This window comes from Urocitellus parryii, chromosome 8 (genome assembly GCF_045843805.1).
Source record: "Urocitellus parryii isolate mUroPar1 chromosome 8, mUroPar1.hap1, whole genome shotgun sequence".
Classification (NCBI taxonomy): domain Eukaryota; kingdom Metazoa; phylum Chordata; class Mammalia; order Rodentia; family Sciuridae; genus Urocitellus; species Urocitellus parryii.
Window position 1 is genome coordinate 56,739,361 of NC_135538.1, and position 27,365 is coordinate 56,766,725.

The window sequence follows — 27,365 nt, forward strand, 5'->3', positions numbered from 1 at the left end:
CCTAAACATACCATATAGACTCCTTTATTAATAATGACAGTAATACCAACTATATCAAAAATAAATTCTAAATGAGTTTAGAATAAAATTTGAAAACTTTATGTTGTTAACCTCTTCTCAACTCACACTCTTCTCCAAGGAAACTTCTCCTAAAGACAGACACTTTGTGCTGAGCAACTGCTTTTTTCCTGGTATCTCTAGAGTTAGAGCTCCAGACTTCCTTCCAGAAGAGGAAGTGGGGGGGGGGGGGGGAGACTAAAGAAAGAGACCACTTAGGGTTGTAATAATTCCTGGTCCCTGAACAGATTATAATATTAGGGCAGGGAATAATCTGGAAGAAGCAAAATGCAATCATAATTTGAGTAATTTATTTTTTTAAATTTATAGCTGAAAATTCAAATATATAAATCAAAATAATGAATTCTGTTCCATTAAAAATTCACTCTAAAAATATTCCATGTTTTATGAGGTTTTTTAATATGTTGAACACTTGATGTCATAGCAAATTCTGAATTACCTTCAGGAATAGTTATGGTTTGACAGTAACCAAATACTTTGAAACTAAAAGCTAAGAAGATGGAAAAGTGGTCATCACCTAAAAAAACAATCTCCCAAACATACATTTAAGATTCTTTTATATCAGAATTATCTTTGAAAAATACTCAATCCTAAAGAATGTGGGTATAATATGAATATATGGCCCCATTAACTTGGCTCTTCATATATTTCAACTACTTGAAAATATATTTTCTATTTATTATTAAATTTCCTTTAAAAGAAAATAAAAGTAAGTGACTCATCAACCTTATATTTACAATAACTTACATGAAAATACGTAGCAATACATCAAATGGTGTCACCTTCATCCCCTATCCCCAAATGAGCCCTGTACAGCTTATAGAACCTGAAGACAAAGTTAAAAAATTCATTCATTCTAGAAACTACTTTTCTCCACATAGGCTAAAGAAATATTCTGCAGGAAGAAAAATTGGTTATAAAAGGAGAAATGTTCAACTTTTTTTTTCTTTTCTTTTAATATCAAACTTTATTATTAATTAACACCAAATTTGGTAGGTTAAAAAAAATGTATCACACAAAAGACCCTGGCAGCAATTTTTAAAAGCTTTTGGGGCTGGGGATATAGCTCAGTTGATAGAGTACTTGCCTAGAATGGACAAGGCCCTGGGTTCAATCCCCAGCACCCCGCCCCCCCACCCCCCCCCACACACACACACACTCACAAAGTAAGCTTTTGTTTATCTTTACATAACTTACTGTGACAGATACCAGATGGATTATTTCAACAAATGTCAGTACTAGATTGACTCATATTATTAAAATGTTTAATGACAGTTGTATTTCAGGAGTATCATTCCATCCAAATAATAAATGAAGGCAGATCATGGATTTGAAAGATATGGAATTATAAACTTTTCCCAAAAAGCAAAATTTTGGTGACAATTAAAAAATCACTACACTTTTAAAATTTATTTAAGTAATAGAAATTGAAACATTCAATTGTAAAGGACACACAAAAATCATTTGCTGTAAATTTTAATGTCAGCAAAAGCATGAACCAGCACATTAATTACAGAGCTCAAATCAGATCCAAGTTTTTGAAAAGTTGATAACCCACAGTTATTAACAGAAACTTTAGTTGCCTTTTTTTTAGTTGCTCAACAGACTTTAATTTTTAAAGTTTCTTAAAAACTCACCAGAACACACATTGCTAAAAATTAACTGCTTTTTAGTTCTTTCATATTCATCCTGAAGAGTAGCAAAATCATATTTACAAATCCGGTTAGCTATCTTAGATTGAAAGCAAAATTATATTATTACCTATCATTGTCTTTTAAGATCTACAAGTCCATGAAAATGCAAAGAACAATCTTTTTTATATAACAATGCTCTGAAACATTTTATTGATACAAAATATTTAAATTAAAATTCACATTAGAATTTAAAATAACATTCTTCCTAGTCCTGAAAAGTACCTACATGCATGGAAATATCATGTGCCAAAGAACAACATATTTTAAACATCAATGAAATAGAGGATACTCTTTAGGAAACTGCTATTGTTTCAGATAATCTATTTACTATTTGGAGACAAGCTACACTGTTTATTAAAATATAATTCAAACACTTGAAATGTAACTTAAGAACAAACTGAAATAATTGCAAAGAAAAATACTTAATGGTTCATGCTATCATGATTAAATCACCATATTAGGACTAAGCAGCCAACATTTATCCTCACTTAATTTCAAAATGAAATATTAAGAGTAGGGCAGTATTTTCTCCCAAACACCAGCTACACTATGCTTAGAGGTGAGAGAGAAACAAGAACATATATATCTAATCAATTCTTTTTTACATTTATATATTATATATTATATTTATATATTTCTCTCTACCAGGAATTTTTCCTTGCTAAAGTCATCCCAACCACCACTTCTACATTGTTTACATTTTAAGTTCTGAGAAATAAGCTACAATTTGAAAACCTCATATGATGTTAAAATATAACTGGTTTAAAAAAAAAAAGTACACTGAGACAAAAAACATCAGTATTTTTTTTAATCTATTTTAGGATAGAACTTAGAGGTTTATTTAGATTTACATTAAAATATAAAAAATCTATTTGATAATAAGTTTCTTAGGACTCCTAAAAAAAGAACAATATGGATGTAAAAGAAGGTAGTCATTCAAAACTCTTTAATGTATAAAATACATGAATAAGCACATTTCAATAAGTATTTCCTATAAATGTAAAACTTTGTCATCTTATTCATTCTGAGACTCACTTCAGCCCTATCTGTGACTAACTAAAAGGGAAGTCACATGACTTAAGCAATGAAAGAGAAAGAAAAGTTTTCTTTCTACAGGAAGAAACAAAAGCTTGGTATTAGCTATCCAAGGCCAATGGGTGGGGCCTGCAAGCCAAAAAGCTGTAATGAATTGAGGTTAATCTTAACAGGGGCCCACTTTAACCTTCTCAAAGCATCAAAAATGTGAATATAACCAGTACTTACATAAAATAACAACCTATAAAATAAATTAGGGCTTCACATCTACAAAATTCTGAAGGAACATAATTCAGTTTACAAACAATGTTGCTGCTTTGTTGGGGTAAAATCACCTTTACTGTGATTCCCTGCATAGATACACAGCCCATCCCCCACTGTTACACAGATACTTCACAAGCCTCTTGAATAAATAGGAGTATCCAATGTCCAGGGTGATGGGTGGTCCTGAGGTCCTGAACCAGAGCTGTATACTTTTAAGGGATGCTGAGATAAGAACAAAGTGTTTTGTGTTTGTTTAAACATGGGTCTAGATGTAAAGTCTTTACACCATTATGGTACAGCTCATAAACTTGTGCTATTATTGATTTAGGCAAGTTTTAAGTGTCAGCATAAATTAAGCACATCAAAATAAAATACTTTGGGGCTTTTTCTGATTCAAATTAACAAATGTAATTTTCTTAAAAATAATCACTACATTTCAAAGATACACACTCTCAACCTAAGAGAGAACACCGTATCAACAAACAGGCTTTCATTCAACAGGACACTTTCATAATAATATAAAATAACATGTACTTAAATAAAATCATGTACACCAAATAAGCTGTGATGCAATGAAAAACTTCTCAAGAAAATGAAATTAACCATGTGGAGTCACAATCAACATCAACAATTATTTCTTTTATGCTCTAGGTTTTATATAAGTCCATATAAAGAGGGGTTTTTGTTTGTTTGTGTGTTTGCTTTGTTTTGTAGTTCCAGAACAGAAAGCATGATTTACAAGTAACTCAAGGAAAAGATAAGCAATGAATAGTCCTGACCCTGGCTTCTCTGGCTTGATCAAGTGGGCCTGCAACCTGAGCCAAAGGGCGCAAATTCCTCACCATTCAAAATTCTTCAATGGCATGAGGAAAAAAACAGGGAAAGGGGCAAACATGCAAATCCAACTGTCCCTAGATTTAGTATTCAACTAAAAATTTCAAAGAGTTTAAAAAGATGAAGCCAATACTGTGGTTAAATTTGTGATGAAGTCTTAACCAATCCTAGGAAGGGAAGCTTTGTTTTTCCTTGTTAAAATTGAAAAAGATTCATTCACCTTCTTAAATTAATGGCTTATACTGAGCTATGCTAGGTATGTCTAATATTATTGCATCTACTTAAAGGAGTTGCTGAAAACCATAATTAATTTGCAAGCACCATTGTTTCTGTATTGTAAGCAAAATCATTTACTATTAAAATCATATTTAAGGAAAAAAGTTTATATTACTCATTCCAAACTTTACAATATATCATTGACTTATTAAGTATTTAAAGTGGTACAAATAACCTCTGTGGTCAGACTTGTGTTACAAACTGAACTAAAGACAAGCCAATTCATTTAAATGAAAAAAAAATGTTATGTTAGAGAAAAGAATTTAGGCATTACAGGATGTGGGAGCCTTCTAGTTACTATTGATAATGGCCTAAGGAAATTACTTACAAAGTTAAGGAGAGAAATGGTCATGAACAAGTCCTGGCCAAAGGAATTTGAAATCTGTGCCATATAGCACAAACTATAAAATTAAACAAAAATCTTAGGTTGATGAGCAAATTAAACTTACAACACTTTAAAATAGAATCCAACTTTTGTGATTAACAAAAGTAATAAATCTAAGTGGACTTTGATTTTTAAAAGTAGACTTATAAAAAAGATTCAAAGCAACTGGTACAAATTAAGTGTATTATTAATAGTACAATAAATTAATATGATTTTGAGTGGTGGCAAAGATAGTTTGTCCACATATCTGAAAATTATATATTTTAAGAGTTGAGATATCACTGTATTTAGTTCAAAACTTTAAAACTAACTTTTTGATTATTTATTTTTTATCATATTTATCCCCAAATAAAGTCAGTAAAGATTATACAATTTTATTTTGTAAAAAAGTGAATACAGTAGTATATAGAAAAAAATGACTCTTTTGCTTTTATGCCTTTTATTAAAAGAAGAACCACCAACTGAAAATGTTTAATTAAAATGTATGCCATCATTTAAAAACTAAAAAATACGGGCTGGCGTTGTAGCTCAGCAGTAGAGCACTCGCCTAGCACGTGTGAGGCCCTGAGTTCAATCCTCAGCACTACATAAAAATATATAAATAAAATAAAGGTATTGTGGCCGACTATAACTAAAAAATAAAATTTTTTAATTAAATAAATAAAAATTTAAAAACACACAGGCAGCAAGAATGCAGAATCCTTGAATATATCATCCAACAACGCTTTTTAATATTTATTTTTTTAGTTGTAGTTGGACACAATGCCTTTATTTATTTTTATGTGTCGCCTCGCATGTGCTAGGTGTGAGCTCTACCACCGAGCCACAACTCCAGCCTCCAACAATGAACGCTTTTTACTTAGTTTTTGATCGATAAAAATTAGTTGCCTAGAAAAAATTAAGAAGGAATTTTTCAAGAGTAACCTTTTTATTAAACATTATTACTTCTCAATGACAATGACCCACCATCTTGATTATTTCTACCTCTAAGGACATTTATAGAAAAAAAAAACAGTTGAGACAGAAATTCTATAAATTTCTGAAAAGAAATAGAAGCACCAATAATCCTAATTATGCCCTTTTTATTATTTTTTATCATATTTATCCCAAATAAAGTCATTTTCTTTTACTTTGTAAAAAAGTGAATACCAGTAGTATATAGGGAATAAAAAATGACCCTTTGCTTTTATGCCTTTTATGAAAAGAAGAAGAACTAACTAAAAAATTTTAATTAAAATGTATGCCATTAAGCAAGCAGTGAGTTTATAGTGTATGAAAAAGTGCCATGAAGTTAAATGAAGTTAAGATTGACGATTAGAGCCAGGTGCAGTGACACATGCCTATAATTCTAGCTACTTGAAATACTTAGGCAAGAGGACCACAGGTTGAGGCTGGCCTAAGAAACTTGCCAAACCCTGTCTCAAAATAAAAATAAAAGGGCTGGATTTGTAATTCAGTGGTAAAGCACTGGTAAATTCAATCCCCAGTTACAACAACAACAAAAGGACTAAGGATTAGTAAAATGCTTGTGAATTAATTTCTATCTAGCTCGGAAGCATAGAAACTGCTGGTGTAAAGGAAATTTCCAGGAAGAAATAACTAAAGAAAAACAAATTGAGAAGAAAACATGGAAATAAATGTGGATCTTCTTTGATAAAGGATTTGGGACTGTAGCCTGTGTCCAAACCAGGTCAAGCCTGGCACGGTGGCACATACCTGAAATCCCAGCGACTCCAGAGGCTATGGCAGGAGGATATCAAATTTGACGCCAGCCTAAGCAACTTAGACTGTGTCTCAAAATAAAAAGTTAAAAAAGGCCGGGGATGTATCTCAATGGTAAAGCACTCCTGGGTTCAATCCCCAATACCTAAATACATAAATAGAGGAACCTAAATATAACAATGATTATATAGGTCAACTAGGTCAACTGAGCCTCTTCAAGAATGACTACAAATGGGCATAAGAAAACTTTCTGAAGTGATAAAAATGTTCCATGTCATGACAGAAATGTAATTATAATTTTTCAAAACTCATTTAAGTATACACTTATTTGGTAAATTTGATTGTATATAAATTAAACCTCAATAAAGCTGATAAGGCAAAAATAATAAATTAATGACATAAACAGTATCTTTTAAGTGTTCTGGCAACCATTTATATGGTAAAAGTACTAATAAAAATACAGTATTCAAATAAGGATCAAAACTAAAATCTGAGATTGCTATCTTTGAATTATTTTCATGTACTTTTTTTTTTTTCATTGTCAAAATAGGGAGGAAACATTACTGACCACATTTTACTCATAGGAACACTAAAGCTACCAGGAGTGATTAGCCAAAAGCCAGAAACCCACCAAATAGTACAGCCAAACTAAAACCCGTCATTCCCAATGTTTTTTTCCACCATGATACCATACTACTTCTCCTTTATAATAGTTAACTGTGTGACAAACTTGGTTGGCATCCTCACCCCCTGCTTATAATAGTTAACTGTGTGACAAACTTGGCATCCTCCCCCCCTGCCAAGTCCATGTTAAGTGCTTTACATACATATATAATAGCACTTAACCCTCATAACCTGAGTATTTTTTTTATTTTTGTGTCTCCCCATTTAGATGCTAACAAAGTAACTTTCTTTCCCCACAGACACCTAATAAAACAAATTGGAATTTGAATTCTGATCTATTTGACCAGTCTATACCATGTTATACCATGCATTTCAATCTCACAAGGATTAATTAATAGAGCACTATAATTTATCACAACAGGCCTAATTAAAACAATAATTTAGCTGGTTGTGGTGGTACATGCTTGTAATCCCAGCAACTCTGGAGGCTGAGGCAGGAGGATCCCAAGTTCAAGAACGCCTCAGCAATTTAGTGAGACCCAAAACAACTTAGCCAGATCCTGTCTCAAAATAAAAAATAAAAAGGGCTAGGGATGTGACTCAGCAGTTAAGCACCTTAGGTTTAATCCCCAATAAATACACACACACACACACACACACACACACACACACACAAAATAAATAAGTAAATAATAATTTTTTTCCTTCACTTATACTGAAGAATATATTATGTATACCTGAAAATACAGGTAAAAAAATCTCATGGTACAACAAACCATCAAAATAAAAATATAACAAAATTATTTTCAAGCCTCAGTTTATACCCTCATATTTTAAACAATGTTTTTAAAAGTGTCTTTAGTTGTAGGGGCTGGAGTTGTAGTTCAGCGGTAGAGAGCTTGCCTGGCATGGGTGAGGCACTGGGTTTGATTCTCAGCACCACATATAAATAAATAAAGGTCTATCAACAACTAAAAAGAATTTAAAAGTATATTTAAAAAATATCTTTAGTTGTAGATGGACACAATTCCTTTTATTTATTCATTTATTTTATGTGGTGCTGAGGATCAAATCAATGCCTCACATGTACTAGGCAAGTGCTCTACCATTGAGTCACAACCCTGGTGCTAAAGAATGTTTTTTGAGATGGGGTCTTGATATATTGTACAGGCTGACCTTAAACTCCTTAGCTCAAGTGACACTATTGTCTTAGCATTCCAAGTACCTGGGACCATAGGCCTGTTAAACAATACTCTATGCCACAAAACTATAATAAAAAGCCTTAGTTCACTATAAGAAAAATTAAACTATTACTGAGAATGTAGCTCAATGGTAGATTATTTTTGTCTAGCATGCACAAGGCCTTGGGTTCAAACCTTGTACACATAAATAAACAAGCCAACAAACTATATTAAGTATTAAGCTATCAATATTATGCAACACATTTGGCCCAACTGTAAAGAAAGTTCACAATTTAATTTTCAAGAGTATAAGTATAAAAACATTTGTATTGAATATAAATTATAAATTATTTAATAATGATGTTATTTTCACAAAGACAGTTTATTTATTCAACACCTACTTGGCAGTTTATATAATATTAGCTATACTCTTCACAAAAACCTAAAAAGTTATGTTTTATTATTCAACCTTACAGTTGATGATAGAAATATAAATTATTTCTACCAATTACCTATAAATCTTATTTCAGAAGGCAATTCTAAATTGTCAAATATTTAGATCGTAGGGGAGGGAAGCAATCATCACACTATCATACCTTGCTGCTACTTAAAAGATAGGATGAATCTTAATATACCAAAATGCAATCTAACACTTTTATTATTTCTTTATAAAATACTCTTTAAAAGATCATTTTCTACTGCTGGGCTTGGTGGTACACGCCTGTAATCCCAGCAGCTTGGGAGGCTGAGAGTTCAAAGCCAGCTTCAGCAACTCGAAGCACAAAGCAACTCAGTGAGACCCTGTCTCTAAATAAAATACAAAATAGGGCTGGGGATGTGGGCTCAATGGTCAAATACCCCTGAGTTCAATCCCCGGTACCAAAAAAAAAATATTTTAAATGTACCCCCACTAGTCTGCAAAGTACTTTCTTGAACATATTATTGGCAACAACTTAAGATATTAAGATGATAAAATCGAATAATAAAATAGGGAAGAATGGTTTAAGCTTCTAATGGACTACATATGATACAACTCCACAAACTTAGAACAACTGTATATAGAACATGCTCATCTTCTTCTTTCTTAAAATTCTAGGGGAAATATCTCAAGGTATGAAGAATTAATAATTGATAATGATAAAAATATCATATTCAGTCCTAAATCAAATCTAATAGCATATCACATTTAAGATATTTCCAGTTTAATTAATCAAAAATATTCTCACTTTGCTGAGGTCATACTTGGTTTAGAACTAAAAATATTATACATCATATTTTTGCTTAACAACTTTTAGGTTAATCTCAATACCAAAAGAGCTGCTTGCTTAAGATATACAAAACTATCTGCAATATTTATGTAATTTCTAAAGAGGAAGAATTAAATCAAACCAAATAGTGTTTCATTGCTACCTGAAAGCAACAAAAACTGCAATCAAGGACTCACTTTAAAAAAAAAAAAGTCTTTAGTTGTAGATGAACACACAGTGTCTTTATTTGTTTTTATGTGGTGCTGAGGATTGAATCCAGTGCCTCATACATGTGAGGCAAGTGCTTTACCACTGAGCTACAGCTCCAGCCCTCACTTTTTAATCTCTATGATGAGTGTAGGTAACAAACAAGATTTTAACTTTTCACGAAAGCCCAAAACTCTAAAGTAAATTAGATAGGTTAAAGAATACTAAATGCTTGTAAGTGATATGTCACTTAACTATCTATTTAAAAACCAATTCCTTGATGTATTGCCTTCATTTGTAGTCAATTGTCTTTAAAGAGAGAGGGAGAAGACAATGAATTAAAGTGGTACCCCCAGTAATCCTGGAGACATAGGAGGCTGAGGCAGGAGGATAGTAAGCTCCAGGCCAGCTTCAGCAATTTAAAGTCCCCCAGCAACTTAGCAAATAAACACTTAAAAAAAGATAGGGCTATGAATATAGCTCAGCGTTAAACCACCCCTGAGTTCAATACCCAGTACCCAAAAACAAAATAAAAATAATCAAAAATGAGTAACAAGTGTAGGATACCAAGAGCTAATTCTAATGTCAAGTATAGACTTTAGGGGATAATGAGGAGTCAAAGTAGGTTCATCAGCTTTTACAAATATACTATTCCGGTACATGATGGGAGACTGCATATATAGGTGCAGGAGGCATAAGGGAAAATCTCTGTACCTTCTCCTAATTTTGCTGTGACCCTAAAACTACTCTTGAAAAAAGTAAATAAATAAGTGAAAAGAAATAAAAAAATAAATAAATAAGTGAAAGAGTTAAGGATATGGTTCAGTCATTGAATAGATACTTAGGATCTGGGTTCATTCCCAAGACCCCCCCCCCAAAAAAAAAGTAAGCAAAAATACTTTAAAAGTAAAGCAATAACTATGTCTTAAAAATTTAAATTCATCTGTAATCCCAGCAGTTCAGAAGGCTGAGACAGGAGGATTGAGAGTTCAAATACAGCCTCACCAAAAGCAAGGTGCTAAGCCACTCAGTGAGACCCTGTCTCTAAATAAAAATACAAAGAGGGCTGGGGATGTGACTCAGTGGTCGAGTTTCCCTGAGTTCAATCCCTGGTACCCACTCCCCCCCCCAAAAAAAAAAAAAAAACTAAAATTCACACTTCAAGATTAAATTGAATAGGAGCATATTTTTAAATATAAATACACAAAAAGAATCTGGAAAATGAATCCTCACTTTAAAATCAAAAGGGAAGTGTTACCAAATAAAAGAGGAAAGTCTTCCAAAATGTTAATGTAAATGCCTCTTAAATTGATGCTATGGTTAAACATCTGTAAAGAATTTGAGATTCTTCTGAAATTATCAACTAGGAAAAACATCTTAAAATTTTTGTAGATAGAAACCATCTTCAGAATATTAAAATACATAACTAGTTATAAATTTTTAGTTATAAAAATGAGCTATGAATGTTTATGATCATATTAAGTTTTCAAGATTTATTTTTGTATAAATATATTATAAAATTGGCATTTGGTTCTGGGGCTATAGTTTTGTAGTGAAATTTAGTTAACATGCCTAAGGACCCAGTTTCAATTAGCAGCCCAGAAAGAGGTTAAAAAAAAAAAAAAAAAAAGATAAAATTGCCATTTTAAATAGTCCTGAGAGTAACAGTCATATATTCTGCATATAAAAGGTCTTCATGCTAAATTATCACAAAAATAAACATGGGGCCCGAGGTTGTAGCTCAGTGGCAGAGCACTTGCCTAGCACCTGTAAAGTACTGGGTTCCATCCTCAGTACCACATAAAAATAAATAAATAAAATAAAGGTATTGTGTCCATCTACAACAAAAATATTTTTTTAAAAAAGTAAGTATGACTAACTGATTAGAAATATTATGAAAAGCCTTCAAACATGAATATACTGGACTAAATTTATCTTTATAAATTATATAATTAATATTAAAAATGCACAGACATGAAGCTGGGCACTGAGGCTCATGCTTATAATTTAAACTACTAGGGAGCTGAGAGAGGAGAACCACAAGTTTGAAGCCAGTTTGGGCTAAATTTAGCCAGCTGCTATCTCAATAAATAAATAAATAAGGGTTAGGTTGTAGCTCAGTAGTAGAGTACCCCTGACATGAACTATGCTAAATCAACTGTGTTGTAACATTTAAAATTTTCATATATTTATATTACTTATCTTCAAATATTTGCATAGTCTGACACTGTTAATACTACTTTAAACTTATTATATATGATTTCTTCTAGCCATTACTCCCTGAGGTGCTTTCTAAGCCAAGTAATAAAAGGAAATTAAAACAAAATCTCTGTAAGCTGGGCATTTTAAAGAAGAAAATATAAATCAGATATAAAGTACATAAGAATACCTATACCTGAAAAGTAAGGGATGATTTAAAAACCAAACTCATATATATATAAAAGACTACTGTTAAGAGTAATTTCATTACAGTCATTTTGAAATTACTATCTTTGGGAAAACTTACTGCATAAATTATTAAATAAATGAAATATGCTTCATTAAAAGAATTGGTATTTTATTTGGTGGCGAAGAATTACAAATACATATATAAACCCAATATTTGAAGAAAGCATTCATCTGCAAATAGGCTGAGGAGAGCTCAATAAGAATGGATTCTATATTTCTCCAGAAGAATGAAATTCAAGTGATCATGTTTTCTTAGGTATCAAGATGTTGTAAAGAAAAACTTACATGACAACAAACATCAACAGGTAGTACTGTGCAACATTCCCTTTTCCAAATATCTAATATTAATTACCATATGATTCTAAAGTGCTATCAAATATTTAAGTCCTAATGAATATTTATATTCCAAAAAACTTCTAATGACCTTTTCCAGGCAATTTAAGCATACACTTTTTAATTTATTAATATAAGGAAACTGTTAGGAGCATTACTGACACTTATAAAATAATTGATGAAATCATCTTATTAAGAACCAAGACTTAAAGATCTATATTAATCATGAGCCAAATCTTACTTCCACTGAGATAAATCTCTGGATTTTGCACTGGATTCTTGAGACATTCCTAAAACTTCATTTTTTTACAAACTGAATCACCATCAATATTTTCAAATTTCAGTTAAATATTTTATCACATACCTCAAAAACAGTGAAGTGTGACAAAATGTATAAATATAGTGCTTACATATTTATGTCAGTTTTTAAAACTAATGTTCATTATTAAATTCTATTAACGTTTCACTATTACTTAAAATGGTTTCCGAATATATACATTCATTTTCCAGCCATAAAATACGATTTTAATTCACAAGTGAACTTCAGAAAATCACATGAAAACTGTCATTTTTAAACCACCAATTGTCACTATACTACTAGAGCACCATCTCACTGCATTCATCAACATCAGGGAAAGCGCAGCACCTGTGCATGTGTTTTTACCACTTCAGAATTTACAACCATCAACTACAGAACTACAGAAAGTTTGATTATGTTAATACCAACAAATTTTATAGAGAATTAAGTAACAATATATCTGTAGCTCTAGTTTAAAATACACACACTTTTATTTCATAGCAACTAAATTGGTTTAATATGTAGTTATTTGCAGTCAATATTTTTCCTGGGTACATATTGGCATGATTTTTTAAGTATTATTTTAAAAAATAATACTAAAATCATTTTTATTTCCCCAAATACATACCATTAAAAAATGTGTTCAATATACTTACCGAATGACACATGTACTTCTGAGCACCCACCAAAAAAACTACACTATATATTATTTTATTTTTAAAATGAAAATTTTGATACTGGGGGTTGAACTCAGGGGTACTTAACAACTGAGCCACATCCCCAGCCCTAAATAATGCGCATAGGTATTGGTCCACCTGAACACTGAGTTAAATTTTCTAATTGTCTATGATGCACATTATAGTATAACAAAATTATAGACACAATGGAAAAACTCTAACATGAATAAAACCTGATGTCTTCAAAAACGTTTGCATAGTAAAATTTATGGCTAAAATAAAACATTTTTAGAAATTGTATAAAATGATCTTGAATTGCAATCTGATTCTTCAGGGGATACTCACATAACACCTATACAGACCACTTATAACCATCTAATTATTACTTGTTGTTGCCTAGCTAAACTCAGTAGGATTCCTGCCTTCTTCAAAACAATTATTCATACAACTTATATGTAATTTATGTAAATCTCAATAAGAACTGCTTTAACTAGGTATCATTTAATATTGTCTTTTCATATATACATGATGTGCAACATAAAATTAATGCAAGTAAATATTTAAAATAATGTTTATAATCTGGAAACTATTAGCTATATATAAAAAAAACTTTACCAGCAATATAATCTTTCTAATTCAATGGATACAGGAATGTTTATAAACATATATCAATTAAATAGCTTAAATTTGGATGTCTTACAGTTCTAAATATTAACATTAATTAATAAAATGTCTAATATTTGAATTTTTTGCTAAAAGCCAAATTATAACAAGGTATATCATCAGACAAAGAAGAAAAGTGCTATTTTTTCATTCATCTATAAAACAAATTTATGAGATCGTAAAGAACAATTTAACAATCTAAAGAAGGTTCAAAGGGGGAAACAAGAGCCTGAGAGAAAATGGATTTGTCAATTATTTTAGTCATTCAGTCTAAGGAGGAGGAAAAGATAATAGAAAATTTATCTTCGTTTTGCAATATAAAATAGAAGGCATAAAATTCAGTAGCCTGCATGTGGACTCCTATTTATGCATTTAAACCCTATTTCAATTCACAAATTATGCTGATCCTTCCACATGTAAACAGCCAATAATGATGACCAGGCCTTAAGAAAAGGAAAACACACCATACAGCAAGGTCAGGAAGCTGCCAAGCACCATAGCACAACAGAGCAAAACAGGATGGTTTCATATGTTCCTATTGTTTATACACATAATTTAAAGATGTTATTACAAGGGTGGGTGTAAATATTTCCAATTCCAGAAACATACAACACAGCATTAAATTAATATATCATTTTCAAGTAGAGATACTAAGTATTTCATCTGTGTCAGTCAACCTGTAGTATTAACAGCCATTCATTCAATTCTTTTTAACTTAGACGTCAAGCCAAAATAAACCTCTTTTGTCCTAAGCCTCTATTTCTTACTACAAATTCACTTTAGAGAATTTATACTTCCTTACCTTCTTTTGATGGAAAAAAATAGGCTTGCAAATTGTAATTTTTTTTCTATAAAGAGATTAATTAATAGGAATGAAAGAGGAAGTGGTATTAATTTATTATTTCCCGGACAAAGTTTTGAATGGGAAGCAATGACATTCTGCCTTGTACTTAAACATCTTTAAAAACTACAATAGAATATAAGCAAAGGTGGAAATTTACCCCAAGTAACAGACAAGGACATTTTAAACACACAATCTAGAGCCGCCTTTGGCCACATTTTTTTTTTTTTCCAGTTCAGTCTCTTAAAGAGACAGTAACCTTTCACCAGTTCCCTACCGGGAGTACATTTCTTAAAATGTTTAACTACCAAGAATTCTCTTTGGCATTTCTACAAATCCATTCTAGCCCAACAGTGTTCTATTTTGTTTTACTGATTTCAAGGCAGGCAACGATAAATAGAAGAGCTACTGTGTGACTAGGTGTCTAAAATAAAAACATATACATTTCATATTACAAAGAAATGTGTTGCTTTTGTTTTTAAACCTTAAAATGATCACTGTTTCTTCATTCATTTTTCCACTCATTCATGGGCAAAGGCGACCCAGTCTGTTGTAACCAATAACACCGGAAACTACAAGAACGAAATTTCACTGCCGAATGAAAAGAAGGAAATGCTAATAACGTCAACCAGGGTCCGAATAGTCGAATATCAAAGATTTCATTTTCTGTTTAGGAAAAGATATCCTGGAAGGAGCTCATACACGTGCCCTAAAAACTGGATTACCACGTGATTTCAAAGAAGATTTGTGTTTTTCAATATATCTAAGAACACATTATCATACATCTATTAAAATAACTATAGATCAATTCCTCCGCATGGAAAAAGGTGAAAAGGGGGGAAAATTTGGCTTACTTGGTGTACAAATACATCCACCGGAATATCCAAGGGGCTTCCCTCTCGGTTTATCATGGAGATGAATCCAAATCCCATGCGCACGTTGAACCACTTACAGTGGCCAGTTCCGTGCAAAACCTGGGATTCCTCCTCTGCCTGCTCTGGCAGCTTCCCGGGCTCTTCTCCACCACCTTTGCTTGCCCCGCCTGAGATGGAACAGGACAAAAAAAAAAAAAAAAAAATCAGTCTGTATTTCCATACTGTGTTCATAGAAAAAGGGAGAGAGGGACTGTTGGTGAGAGAGGGAAGCGGACTGAAAAAAAAAAAAAAAAAGTAAGTAGCTGGAATCCTTTCTCATCTACAGAAAATATTTTAAATGAAAAGGTTAAAAGGAAGCAGGGGAGGAGGAAGCCACACTGTTCTATCGATCATAGCAACTTCCACGTTTCTGTACATACGTGTACTTTTTTAACTCCCGTTTTTTTTTTTCAGCCACATATTATATAGTACAGCATGGGAGACTTTACTTGCATAATACTGATTTAACACTGATCCCATTTAGAAAAAAAAAATTCAAATAAACTATTTTCTCTGGCGGTATGAGGAGGAAAGAGAAATTGTGAAGATGGTAACAACTACTAGTTAATGCACACGCGGCAGCAGTGAATCCACAGTTATTCGCAATGTGCACTCCCCTCCCCCCATAACTTTCAATTAAAGTTGGGGTGGAATGGGGGAGGGGGCAGGTGTATAAAAGTTTTCTTGGGCTCACCAACTGAAACTGCGCTTAATCACACTCACACAATTCAAACAATAGCCCCCTGAAAGCTTTTCAAGTTGTGAATCAGTGTGGGCGGTACAAAACATTTTTGGAGATCTATAACAATAGGTTTGCATAAAGCCCCATTGCGCGATAGGGGGTGGGGAGGTAATGCCCAGTATTGGGGTAAAGGGGGAAGTGGGGGACAGGCGAAGAAGGATGAGAAAGCGGGTGGGGGTGAGAAAAGAAGAAAGAAATTCACAGTAAAACAATAGAAAAGAAAATTAACCTTCGGCCATGTTGCCCCACGGGCCCTCTGCTCCAAACTCGTGAGATGAAAACTTTCCCTTTGGAACGGAGTGATCTTCTGCATCAATCTAACATCTTGATTTTGTGCGTTCACAAATTTAGCTCGCATGGTCTAATGTGCTTTCCTTCTTTTGATTTTTTTTTTTTCTCGTCTCTCTCCAGTTTCTGGCCCCCTGAGCACACGTGACTTTGTCAATTACATGCTTTCTTGCTACTAATTTCACCTCGGATCCTTAAGGGGCCGGCAGGAGGAAGAGATAACCAATCGCCATTTCATCTATGCTGACATCAAAATAATTTATGAATGAACACGAAAAACTCAAACATGTTATCTTAAAGACAATTTGGGACGCTTCTTTACGATAAATCAGAGTGCTGATTTTGTGCTTCTACTTAAACACAATGGAGGGTCCTTGTGAATCGTCGATTTAGAAAAAATCATATGTACACACGCGTGCCCTATCTAAATAATCTCATACCAGGGAGTCATTTAAATAAAGCAACCGATGTTATGACTTTTTTCTCTTAAAATTCAGCTACTTCATAGCAAACCTGCTTAGGACCAATTTCATACTTAACACTTAGAGGAAAATATATAATTTATAAAAATACAGATTAAACCCAATTACATCCCCATTAAACTTTACATATTGTAATATACACATACCAAAAAAGCACACAATTATCTAATTGTGTCTCAAATTTTTTTTATAATTTAAAGTTTCACGGGGGGGGGGGAATCACTATCACCTTTCATATAATCAAATTGTGTTTAGATTTATCAGTTTGGGAAATTTTAGAGGGGGTTGGTAAGGAATTGTACTTCACAGGTTTCTCCGCCATCTCTTTCCGGGGGAGGAGATGTGATTAATGACTTCCTAAATAACAGCCCAGTTTTCCAGCCTAACATAGAGTGAACCTCAATCAGTGGCGATTGTTCCCCAAGAGCAAGACCACGTAGGGTGGAGGGGGAGGGGAATGCTGGGCAGGGGAGGTGCCGAAGAACCGCGAGGAACCGCCAGGAGAGGCGGCTGCAGCGCAGAGCAGAAAAGGTGGGGGTGGCGGGCACTGAGGGGTCGGTACAGAGCTGCACACCCAGGAAAAGGTAAATTCATGATATTGACTGGACCATGACATTTTAAATGTCCACTACCAGCGGGCACAACAGTCGAATAAATGAAAATTTAATAACGGATTAGGTTCTTCCCGTCTCTTCCCCGCTGGCCCCCACTTTGAAAATGCTTACTTTTTAACCTTTCAAATGGGTTCAGGAGATTGTTGATTAGGAGATGCTGACAACATCACCCCCCCCCCATTGAATACTAACTACAGTAAATATTACAGATTAACAAGAAATGCTTTGCTTTCTTTAAAATATAAAATGTAGCCTGTTTTGAAAAATTAAAAGACCCACCAGTCTTTTTCTACCCCACCCCCCATTTCTTAAACAAGCAGTTTACGGAAAAACTAACAGCACAGATACCACTTCCCTTCTGCAAAGCTAAGTTCACCCTCCCCCACCATGCCCGCATCCCCCTCCCCATCTCCAAACAAGTCCATGTTCTCCAGCGTTTCACACATAAAATGTTGGGATTTTGAAAAGATATTGAAAACCCCACATATACTAATTAATACCTCTTCCTCATATTAAACAACTAAAAATAAATTTAAACTAATTAGTTCAAATATAAAGAAATCGGTGCATATAAAAATGGAAGTTATTTTCAGCTGTTTCTGATAAAAGGTGTCAATCAAAACTGATCAATTTCGAAAGATTTTTTTTCCCTATGTTTCTTTTGTTTCTCAGGAAAGAGGACAAGCTTTCTGTTTTCATTTATTTTGAGGGGAATAACGTGCCAGCTATTTTGGAGGGGGAAAATATAAAATTCCAAATGATTTTGAAAGTGTAACAAAAGTTCCACACTTTGAAGATTTATTTCCTAACAAAACATTTACTAGGCATTGTTTTAATGGCAGAAATTGATTACTACAATTATTATACTGACTTGAGTAACTTTAATGATAGTATTAAAGGCTAAATATTACATGCAAAACAAGATAGAAACTAAGTTTTTATATTTTAAAGAATTACTTTAAAAAAACCAATAGAGAAGAATCTGAGAAAATATTCAATGTAAACCGATGTGAGGTTCTATTATTTATGTAAAAATAATTATAAAATTCACAGGCCAATATAGTTTAGTTTTGTAAGACATGATAAATCACATTTTATCTCTTTCATTAGAACATAGTTTACTCACAACTCAGGAATACAATATGCAAGTGATTCTGAATCTATTTATTATTAAATTTAATAAAATTCAAACATCAATATGCGGATGCAAAGTGAGGGATAACATGGCTTAACCATATTTGGATGGTATAGTTACACAGTTGTGCCTGATTGGGGGCTTCCAGTATTAGAGGAATTAAGGTAGGGTTCACTGGACTGGTCACTGATGTCAGAGGTTATCGACTCATTCATTTCCTGAGAGGGACATCAGCCTTTCAAGTTGTGTAGAAGGCTTTTTCAACTGGGAACCCTGAGAAATACTCTAAAATTCATTCACAAAGAATTTAAGGCAAATGCATTTACATACCTTGGGGTGGGTTAAAGAAAGGGGGAGAGAACGGGAAGGTTTTAAGGAAAAAGAGGAAGGAGGAAAGGAAGTTAAAAAGGGAGAAAAGGGAAAGCAGGAGACCGAGAATCCCACTCACCAATTCTGCCCCCTCTCTAAATCTTTTGAGCCTAAGATCTTTTTATAAACTGACCATAAGCTCTTATAGCTCATAGAGTGTTTCTTTCATATAAAATAGTCCTGTGAGTCTCTTACAATGCTTTCCAATTTGTCACCTTCCTTAAGTCTTCTGGTTTTAATTCTTTTCTCATTTCCTACTTGTTTTTAGCCCCAGAAAGACCTGTGTTTGACTCAAAACTCATGTTTTATACCTGAGAAAGCCAAATGTTTTATAGCTTGATTTATCATAGTTCTTTCAAAATGTCTTTAAAATGAGTTCAAGTAGCTACAAAGAATCGTCAACGCAATAAAGGGGGAAAAATCAGAGATAATTTAACACATGCCTGTTGGTCATCACAATCTTAGTTTCCCCATTTCAAAAGGAGGTACATGCCTTCCCAGCTTAACAACATCCCCGGTTCCCCACCCTCTCCGCCCCCCCCCCGCCCCCCACGCCCCGCAGTACAATGTAAGGAACCAAAAGGTGCCAGAGCCCACCGTGGTTGTTTTCAACTACAAGCAATGAATAACTTCTATAAAAGCACAAACAATGCTTGGTTCTTAAAACTAGGAGGAGGGTCTGCAGCACTACAGAATCTACCGGTCTCTCCTCCCGGCAAATAAGACACAGTCCATAGCCCCTGCGCGGTTGTAGTCCCCGCGCCTCCACGCGCCCCCTTCGCAACAGAGTCCCCTAAGTCCCTGGCCAGCAAATCTCCCCTTTCCTTCCACCTCCTACCCAGTAACTTCCTCTCACCTTTCTCTATTCAGTCATCTTTCCTTTTGGTCATCATATCACCACCTCCTCTGTAGAATTCCAGCCATTCAAAAGGCTGATGTTGTCTTACTAATTAAGAGACTTTTACATTTGTCATCTTGTTCCCAAGAACAAAAGAAACCCTTGCTTTCACAACTATGGCAAAAACACCGGGCACAATCTAGCATTTTTACTCAGTTTCCACATATACATTATGATTTGAGTCCTTTACAGGATGCCAGAACCTACTAAATTTAAGATAAGTAAGGTCAAGAGGAGAGGGAGAATAGGAGGACCCAAGAAAATGCCTGTCCCCGCCCCCACCGGGCCGTGCCTAAAAGGGAGCTGTCTTCAAACAGACCCCAGTGCAGTCCTACCCGTCCTATCAGGAAGCCGTGAAAACATCACCACCCCAAGCGGTACCTTCTAAGGGTCTGGTAAAGCCGACTGGAGGGGCTGGACGCTTGGCTAGTTGGTTCTGGGGAACCCTGTCTGTCCTGTTTTCATCGTTCCCGCTGCAAACTGCCAACCCACACGTCGGGGAGGATGAAGCCAGCCACTGCGTTTCAGGACACCACTTGGGAGTTACTTTCTTGACATTAAAAACATGGAATCAAACAAGGAGTACCGACTACCCGTGTTAATCTTATGGTAGAGGCTCCTCAGAACATACAGGCACGTTGTTTTTGTTTCCAGAAGCAGAAATAGGTTTTCATTTAATTTTCCTATCTGAAGACAAGCAAGCTCTGGCTTAATACAACTGTTCCTTTTAGAATTTTTCATGGCTGCAGGAAATCTTAAAATTTTCTGTAATGCCTTCTTAACACATTTCTCAAGGAATAACTAAGCAAAATTGTGGAGATACAGGTAAGGATTAAATTTTAAGTTTGCCACTCAAAGTGCCTTTTTGTTTAAAAAACAAAACAAAAACAAAAAACAAGTACTTATAAACTCTTCCTTCTTTTTGGTCAGTTATGTTTCAACAAAATATTTAGAGCAACAAAATCATTTCAGAAAAGGGGCATTATTTTAGGACCACCATTATTGTAGAAAATACCTCTTTGGAAAAGTTGAAATTTCAAAAACAACTGTTATATTAACACACTTCTCTCTAAATAAATAGAAAAGAAATAAAATTTTATGATTACTACTTCTGAGTATTTTCCAAGCACACTCAACAAATACTTGCTTAAATGATTTTCATTAAATTAATATTATTAAATCACATAGTAATAAGCCTTTCTTTGCTTAGAATAGCACAAAAAAAAGTTTTATGATTTATTTGAAAAATAAAAGGCACTGTTTTTGGTCTATACTACTTGAACATGTATTTTTTAGGGTTGTTTGGATGATTGGTTTTTGCGACAGTCTCCTTAAATTGTCCAGATTGACCCTGAACTGTGATCCTCCTGCCTCAGCCTCCAGAGTAGGTGGGCTTACAGACATCCACCACTATGCCCAGCAATTTAAAGATCTTCTTATAGTAAATATTCAGAGTTTGTGAAGAAAACTACAATTTATTTTTTAATGTTTTTTTTAGTTGTAAATGGACACAATATCTTTATTTATTATGTGGTGCTAATGATTAAACCCAGTGCCTCACACATACAAGGCAAGGTCTCTACCACTGAGCTACAACACCAGCCCCAGAAAACCACAATTTAAATAATGCAAATATATAATTCTTTCACTCTCCCTAAAGCCTTGAATCAATTTATTCTTTTAAACTTTATCACATCAAAAGAAATAACTGAAAGAAGACTATGGACTGTATCCCAGGTATTATTTCAATATTTATACTGTTTATTTTGGAGGGAGAGGGCAGGTATTACAAAAATAGGGAGAAAAAGAACAGTGGGGAGTAAAAGATGGGAAAAGTGAGAAGAAATTTTGGGTTTTAAGGAGGTTTGTGTGGGAAGAAAATCTATGGGAAAAGAGCAACCAGTTAGAAACTGGAATTCAGAGTTCTGGTCCCATTCATGAACCTGTGGTCTTGGTCACCAATTTTTTCTGGGCCTCATCTATGAAATAAGATTGGACCCAGTTGATATTCAAAGTGGTTTAGATTAAAATGTAAACTTTAGAAATAACTTTCCTTTTGAAAAAATTGGTACCTCTCCTCTCCAACTCCCTTTTAATCACAAGAAACACAGACATGAAACTTTATTGCAGTCACTTAACACATTGGTGTTAACACTATTTCCCAAAAGAAAAAAAAAATGTCCCTGGACTGCCCCCTATTTGCCCCTAGAGAAAATGCACAATCAATAATAAGGGGAAAATAGTTGGTATATTAAAATAATGTAGCAACTTTTGCAACTCTTCTTTTTCATAAAGAAGAGCATCATCTCCATGTTAAAGGATTCATTCTAGAAAAAAGTAGTGCTTGTCAAATGGCAGTACCTATCCCAGCTTTTTCCACTAAATCTTCTGATCCTTACAGCTTTCCTCTGGTTACTCACAATCCTTATTTGTTCAGTTTAATAGAATATAATTTTATTTGTACTTTAGAATGCTCATAAACTTTGCTTTATCAGCTCTCAGGTGTGTTTTCAAAGTACTACTAATCAAAAAAGTATTAAATTCATCAGGGCAGAATTAGTAACACAATATTATTAAATGAAACTTTCTGGAAAAGTGTGATGTTAACTTCAATAATATGTGAAAATATATATCAAAATGTTAAAAAGTTCAAAAAGACTCAGTTTTGCAATAGGATTAGTAACAAACTTTGTCATATGTACATGAAAAACATTGTAAATGGTGTTTCCTGGATTACAGAAATTTTCTCATAAAAGTTGAATATATTATATTGTACAACTTATGTTACAGTGAATTATTTGAAACAACACCATGTCTCTATTTTTAGTTTAATTCAACAGATATGTATTAATGCCTACTGGAAATTACAAAAATGAATAAGCCACAAATACTTTTCATTCGTTATCATAAGCATTTAAGTGTTATTATATAGCTTTAATTCAAAAAAGGGAATCATAAATTCCAATACTGCTAAAATCAGGGGGAAAAGGAGTTATATGGTGGTAATACAAGTTTTATAGATGGACTGATCTGGATGGAGTCTGGTAGGACATGATGCTCATCTTGCCAAGGCAGAAAGCCAAAGTGGAAAATTCTAGAGGGCCTGTCAAGTTCTCTCATGTACCACTAGTGGTTTCATAAAACATCAGTTGGGTAAAATATTTAATTTAAAAAACAGACTAACCTGGGGCTGATGAAACCTGGTTGAATGACCTCATCGTCTTCTGAAGAACCTAAAATCAGAGAGCTCAAGTCAGTACTACATTAATTGCCTATTTAATTGCCTTTTCTTCAACTTAATGGATCATTAGAAAGCAATAAAATGTCCAAGTTTTGACTCTGTGAAGTGACCTGTAAACTTTTTTTTTTTTTTTTACAGTTTAAAACTCACCTAGCAAATTAGACAACCAATTGGCATAAACTTGTCTTTTATTTCTGACCAACACAACATCTTTGTTTGTATGTGGTGCTGAGGATCGAACCCGGGCAGCATGCATGCCAGGCGAGCGCGCTACCACTTGAGCCACATCCCCAGCCCAATTTATTTGTATTAAAAGACATGGGTTCAAAAAAACGTTTAAAACAAGATTATTAAGATGGAGTTAAAGATGACAATTTCATAAACAATGTAATTGTAACATTGTTAATTTTATGCTGTAATTTAATAATTCCAATAATTTTTTAACCACAGTTAAAATTTACCTAACCTACATTATGTGTTTATTCATGAACTAAACTATTCTCCTCAGGTATATTTTGGAATTTAAATCATCAGAAACAAATTATGTTTATATACCATTGATAGTGAATCTCTGTTACATTCAAATGCTTTTTGATAGAAAATAACTTTAATACACTTAATCACTAAGTATATTTGAAGGTATCTAATATACATTAACCCAGATTTTATAAAACAAAACGTGTTCATTTAAAAATAAAAGTATTGGTGTTTCTAATATATCCATTAACAAATGCACAATAAGTGAAACTTGCAATAAAGAGACCATCCAATAATAGCAACTGAAAGGGAAACTCCTGGTTGCCATGGAATTATCATATTTATCCTTAGATCAGAATTATTAAGGTTTGGAAAACCCATTGGTTTGAACATGCACCCACTCACCTGCTACCACACAGGGTTGTCCTTAACTTTTAGACACATCTACTATATTAAACTCATACACACACACACACACACACACACACACACACCAAAAAAAAACTATTATGTGCAAATTATTTAAGTTGCAATCTAATTTTCTTCTCACAAGGAAATGGAAGCTTTTCCAAGTGAAGAGTTCTACTGAATGTTGACCCAAGATTCTTCTTACAAAGGATGACAATCCCACTGAGTAAGATTTGAAAAGAATAGAGAAAGAATGTGAACAAAAGGCATGTGAACCTCTGTACATTAAATCCTTCAGTTATCCTGTGTTTACAACCAAGACGCAAGATGACAGACCCTAACTTTAACAAACTTCATTATTAAAACATATTATAATAGTATTCCTTTACATTTGACCGTATTTCTAGTTTATGTGTGTGTTTTAGAATGTTATAAATATTTCAGCTAAACCCTATTACCTTTTTATTCTAATAGTCTGCAGCCTATGCTTAATCCTATCTATTTGTATTTATAGAAAAGTTCAAACCAATATCTTTAAAGATGTTTAAACACAATAGCACACAAGGTTTTTAATAACAAACTTTTCAACTAATTTGAACAAATTATCATAAATGATAGGTTTAATAAAGTCATATAAACATAAGATAACTGGTAAATATTATTTAACTCAAGAACTGTTTTGAGTATTTGGTATTTTAAAAAGCCAGTCAACTTGAATGGTAAAGATGTTCAGATTTTTCACTATCCAAACTTACCATCAGATATTTTTAGTTATTAATAGTTTTAATATTACCTCATTTTCAAAGGAAAAAGTAAAATAAGAATTATTTCACAAGCAATTTATGTATTTCACTGACATCGTTTTGGTTTTTTTGTTTTTTGGTTTGGGTTTGTGATACTGAAGATTTACCCACGAGCATGGCACTCTACTCATTCCTTCTACTCCTTCTTGAGGCACATATTTTACTGATGATAAGTAATGAATTTTTTTCAAAAACAAGAGTTGGTAAGCAGAATTAGGTTTAAATATGAATATTACAATCCATCCACCCAATATTAATTGAACAACCATGATAGGGATGAGACAAGTAAATGTCATATAATTTATTTAAAATTAAATGTTCATATTCTTATGACTATTTTTTGAAGTAACAATAAAAATTATTTTTAAATGTATGAATATTCCAGAACAGCTGTTTACATGTGGGTGTTTTTACTTAACATTAGAATTGTGGGAAAATATTTCATATAACGTAGTTCATCAGCTTTCATTAGGAAACCAAATCTAATTAAAACTGTGAAATCCTGGAATACATTTCTCTGCCCCTTCACTGGACTAGGTCCTCCCTGTTCATCATTTAGCTCTCCACTTAGAGCTCTTTTTCTTACTGTTCCCATACTGAGTACCATGCCTCTAGCATGTAATATTGTATTGTAATTTACTGTAATAGCATATGAAAACATTCTTTCTCCCAACTTGACTCCATGCTCTATGGTGGCAGAGCCTGTTGTACACTTTGCTCCTTATAACCCCAGCATTCCTTAGTGTTCTATATATATATTTTATTTTTTTCAGAGAGAATTTTTAATATTTATTTTTTAGTTCTCGTCGGACACAACATCTTTGTTGGTATGTGGTGCTGAGGATCGAACCCGGGCCGCACGCATGCCAGGCGAGAGCGCTACTGCTTGAGCCACATCCCCAGCCCAATATATATTTTTTTAAATGAAATCAATGACTCAATGATTTCTATACTTGAGCTGACACTAAGATGGCTTTTGAGGGGGGGGCTCTATTCTTTTTCTCTTTCTGCATTTTTTCATTGGTGCATTTTTACACTGGTGCAGTTTTACAGAGATTTGTTGTTATATATTTGTACATACACACAATATAAAAATATAATTTGGCCAATATCACTCACACAAAAAAATTTAAGTCATCTTTTCCTAAGAAAAAATTTGATGAGCAATTGATCATTTAACTATTCCAATATATTTATAAATCATGTGTGTGTGTATGTGTATTTCCTTATTTCCTAATTTCTTTCTTTTAAATATAGAGGGGATGGGGTATAGCTCAGTGGTAGAGCACTTGCCTAGCATGTATGAGGCCCTGGGTTTAATCCCCAGTACCACACAAAAAAAGAAAAAAAAACTAAAAATATACATATGGATTCAATGGATAGAACTGCCTGATAATTCTCCTCTAATACATTCTTAGATTTAATATTTCCAATTAAAATATATAAAAATATTCACGTATTTTATATAATATTCATTGTTAAAATTCACTACTTGTAACTGAATGTAATGGATCCTTATGGTATTCACTCAAAACTGCCAAGTTATTACGCCCAGAGAATTAAGGGATGGAATAAAAATAAAATACAACTTCAGGACATAATACTCAAAACTTTATTTGAATTTAATTTACATCTTAACTTTTCTAATATTAATAAAGTGCAAAAGTCACTTTACAGCAGCAGAAAAGAATTTAATGATTGACAAAGACATTAATCATAATAAAACAAAAATCTTTTCATTACTTATTATCACAATTCTCAACACTTAAAAAATAGTTGATAACTTTGTTTCTATTACCAGTATTTTCTAAAATAATGTAGTTGTAAAATACACTATAATTTGCTGTACACTCACTTTGCAGTTTATAACAAAAACAAGTCTACTGAATGTCAACTATCAATGTACTTTATACTTTAGTACATTTATTGCATTCTTTGGAATGCAAATAGTTGAGAAAACCTTTTTAAATGACATTACTTAAAATTATACAGCAAACATGCTACATAAACATCAGAGTAAAACCTAAAGCACAAAAATTATTTACATTGACTAAACTCAAGATATAACATGTACAAATATTAGATGTGTAAATTCAACCCTGAAGTGAACATATGTGCTTTATCAAAATGTTTTCTTACAGTGTCACGTAAGAGTATATTAAATAGGAATTAAAAGCTTATTGTAAC

At 33.2% G+C, this 27,365-nt stretch overlaps 1 protein-coding gene and 1 non-coding gene across 4 annotated transcripts in view; one reads left to right on the forward strand and one right to left on the reverse strand.

Annotated features, from left to right (window-relative positions):
• Lin28b (lin-28 RNA binding posttranscriptional regulator B) overlaps window positions 1-23,467 on the reverse strand; it is a 111,891-nt gene extending 88,424 nt beyond the window's left edge. For 2 of the 3 annotated variants that reach the window (XM_026389673.2, XM_026389672.2), the window contains exons 1-2: window positions 16,693-16,702; window positions 15,662-15,849 (exon numbers count right to left, since the gene is read on the reverse strand). In XM_026389673.2, the coding sequence (XP_026245458.1) occupies window positions 15,662-15,849; window positions 16,693-16,702 (198 nt within the window). Of the gene's footprint in view, window positions 1-15,661; window positions 15,850-16,692; window positions 16,703-23,433 lie in introns of those variants that run through there. The other variant, XM_077802197.1, reaches the window with a different exon arrangement.
• Window positions 23,468-26,441: 2,974 nt separating this feature from the next.
• On the forward strand, window positions 26,442-26,513 carry Trnaa-agc (transfer RNA alanine (anticodon AGC)). Its single transcript has one exon. It is a non-coding gene; the product is annotated as a tRNA-Ala (tRNA).
• The last annotated feature ends 852 nt before the right edge of the window (window positions 26,514-27,365 follow it).